Raw genomic sequence first — 3044 nt, forward strand, 5'->3', positions numbered from 1 at the left:
ACCTCCTCGCTCCCCAAAATCCCTATTTGCCTTTGTTTGCTCCACCAGTGCAACAGCTCCGGGAGTGCCCAGTCCTCCTCAGCCCTCCCCTGCCCACCTACAAGTTCCCCTGCGCTGGGCCAGGCAGCCCCGGGAACGGGGAAGCAGAGGGCAGCTTGGGGGGCTTCCAAGGTCCTCAATAAAGCGCATTGCTGGCCCCCGTCTGAGCCGCCCCTTGCCTCGGCCTGTCACACTGCCCCTCTGCCCCTGCCCGCCTGGGGGCACAGGGATGGATGCTGCCCTCCCTTCTCCCAGAAAGGCCCCTGAGGTCCCTGCCAAACAGGGACGAGCAGCGACCCTTTTTCACAGGAAAAGGCATAGGCTCCTTCCAGTAGAGCCTGGAGAGAGGTAACAGGGAAACTGAGGCACACGGCACAGACACGCAGCAACACTGGGCAGGGACTGTATTCCTGAAGGCAAATCACATTCAAGTCATCCGGGACACAGCCTGTCCTTTTCCCCAAGGCAATAAATACTCCCCAGGCTACAACATGCTGAAGCTCCCGGCCCACCGCCTCCCCCAGGCATCACAGCTCGGTCTTCACCTTGTGCATCAAGTCCTTCTGGTCAATTTTGTCCAGGTCCTGATGCCAGCGGTTGTAAGCCAGCAGGGCCACGTTTTTGGCCGCCACCGCTATCATCTCCATGGAGCTGGCCACCCACTCCACGCCGCTGAGGTAGAAGAGGTTTTCATGGAGCACGATGGGCGGGAGGGACTTGGCAGCGTCATAGCGGGGATACGTCTGCCACTCCGTCACCTGCACCGAGTAGTAGGACCTGAAGAGGGTCTTCAGCTGCTGCTTGTCCAGCGGCTGCTGGGAGAGGACGCGCCACACCGCTGCCTCCTGGGGCTGCTTGCGACGGAAAGCCGCTGAGATGTTGACAGGACAGATGTTGTCCATGGCGTTGAAGAAGAGGTCGGGGGTGTCGGTGGTGAGGATGCTGGCGAAGGGGAAGAGCTTGGGGTCGGGGAAGCCAAAGTAGGAGGAGTTGAGGTAGCCATGCACCACGGAGGTGACGGAGGGCTGGAAGGCTCCAGGGAAGTCGGGGATGGGTGGCTCGAAGTTCTCAAAGGTGAAGTTGCTCCTGCTTGGGTGCAGGGGAGTTGTCACCACCACCATGTCGTAGAAAGCTGAGCCCTGGCCTTCGCTGCCCTCGTAGTGCACCTGGTACAGGGGTCTCCCCTCTGAAAAGAGATGATGAACGGTTAGGAGTAGCCCTGAGCCCCAGGTGGTATTGCCCTGGCCCCTTTTCTCTAGCACAGCCTCCATCCCCTGGTTTTCCAGTACACACCAGTGCTGGACCATAGCATCTGATGGTTATGCATGAGTTGCTGATTCTCTAGGGCAGCAGAAAGAGCGTTTTATCAAGCCTGTGGGAGAAAGCTTACAGAGAAGCCCAGCCTAGTGTGTCAAGGAGGAGTGGGGCAGCACATCCCACCCCCCAAACCTCAGCTACCCAGCCCTCCTGCTGCACTGGGGAGAAGCCTGCAACAAGAATGGTGCCAGAAAAGAGTCCTGAGGGACCTCAGGAAGGAGGGAGGGGAACCCCAGGGCCAAAGTCTGTACCGTAGGGCCCCCACCGGATCAGACAAGGGGAAGAGATGGACAGACCCTCAGGCCCTGGCCCGAATGTGACAAAGATGCTCACCAGCCTCCCAAGGCTCCCTCTCTGCCACACCACCCCCATGCTGCCACCACCCATCTCCCGCCCCAGTGGCACCCAGAGCAGACCCCATGCCCAGGCTCACCTGAGCTATGCAGAGAGACACCCGTCACCCTGGCTGGGATGACGTTGGCTTTGGTCAGCTTCAGGAGACCCGAACACACGAGCTTGTTGCCTCCTTCCACCGCCCAGGTGCTGCCCTGGGCCCCCGCCAGTGACATGGCTCCTGAAAAGAGGAAGAGGAGGGTGGCTTAACAGCCTGCCTGGAGAGGGGACGCCAGGAGGGAGAGTCACATGGGGAAGAGAGGGGGCCGTCAGTGTCACCTGCGAAGGCGGGCACCAGCACCGACTGCCCGTAGCTGGAGCGCAGGACGGCCGCGATGACATCGTCCACAAAGCGCTGTGTGACACCCACCTCCAGCAAGGACTCGGCCACTGAACGCTGGGTCATATTGACGAAGGCGTCACCCCCCAGCGAGCGCAGCAGCTCCTCCAGGCTGGAGAAGGCGTAGCCATGTGCCTGGTACTTGTAGATCCTGGAGCGGACAGGAGTACAGGGCGCCTGGTGATGCCCTGGTGCTGGGGAAGACCCCGTGTCCCTCCAGCCCTGCAGGCTCTCCTACCTCATGAACTTCTCCATCACCTCCTCCACCCACATCTGCAGGCGTAGGAAGCTGATTCCATAGTGCCACCAGAGTCGGAAGAGGTTGAGCAGGTACCAGTCGGTCTCCTCCAGGACGAAGTGCTCCCCGCTGAATATGGCGCTTTTCCCCGCCACCTCGCGCCGGTGCTTGAGGCCTGCAGGGAGCAGACGGGCTCACACGGCTCCCTGGGCCTGGCTGACCGCTGGGCAAGGCCAGCGCCAAATGATGCCGCAGCAAGGACCAGGGCAAAGATGCTCTTGGAGGGCCATCAGGGAGCGTAAGACCGCAGGACATGGGGACCCCAGCCAGACCCTATATGTTGGGGCGTCCCATGGAGTTGCTGCTGAGTATTGGGACAAACTGATGGGAGTTTGTGAACAACACCAACCCCAGTAATTCCACCTCTTGCCCTAATGCTCTGCTGGGCCACCCTGTTTCTTCCAGGACACACAGCAAGGGGGTGGCCACATGCCCAGGGTGCTGAGGTGGGCTGGCAGGAGCCCTCCCCACCACCCCAAAGCACACTGCCTGGGAACACCCCAGCCCCCCGTGCAGGGAGGGAGGCCACGCACGTGCTGGGATGCCCGTGCTCACCCAGGATCTTGACGAAGTCCTGCATGTGGAGGCTGAGGACGTGGATGGAGGCTCCCCTGCTCTCATACTGCTGCTTGTTGACGGTGACAGTGGCCAGTCGCC

General features: G+C 61.1%; 1 protein-coding gene across 1 annotated transcript; it reads right to left on the reverse strand.

The window, feature by feature from the left end:
- Positions 1-428: 428 nt before the first annotated feature.
- Positions 429-3039, reverse strand: PCYOX1L (prenylcysteine oxidase 1 like; the record flags this gene model as incomplete). Its single annotated transcript, XM_010074510.1, has 5 exons — positions 429-1225; positions 1790-1930; positions 2029-2240; positions 2328-2502; positions 2943-3039. Coding segments are annotated over 5 exons (1284 nt in total), but the record flags the coding sequence as incomplete, so codon positions are not given.
- Positions 3040-3044: the final 5 nt, after the last annotated feature.

The sequence above is a fragment of the Pterocles gutturalis genome, unplaced genomic scaffold (genome assembly GCF_000699245.1).
Source record: "Pterocles gutturalis isolate BGI_N339 unplaced genomic scaffold, ASM69924v1 scaffold23757, whole genome shotgun sequence".
NCBI classification, from domain to species: domain Eukaryota; kingdom Metazoa; phylum Chordata; class Aves; order Pterocliformes; family Pteroclidae; genus Pterocles; species Pterocles gutturalis.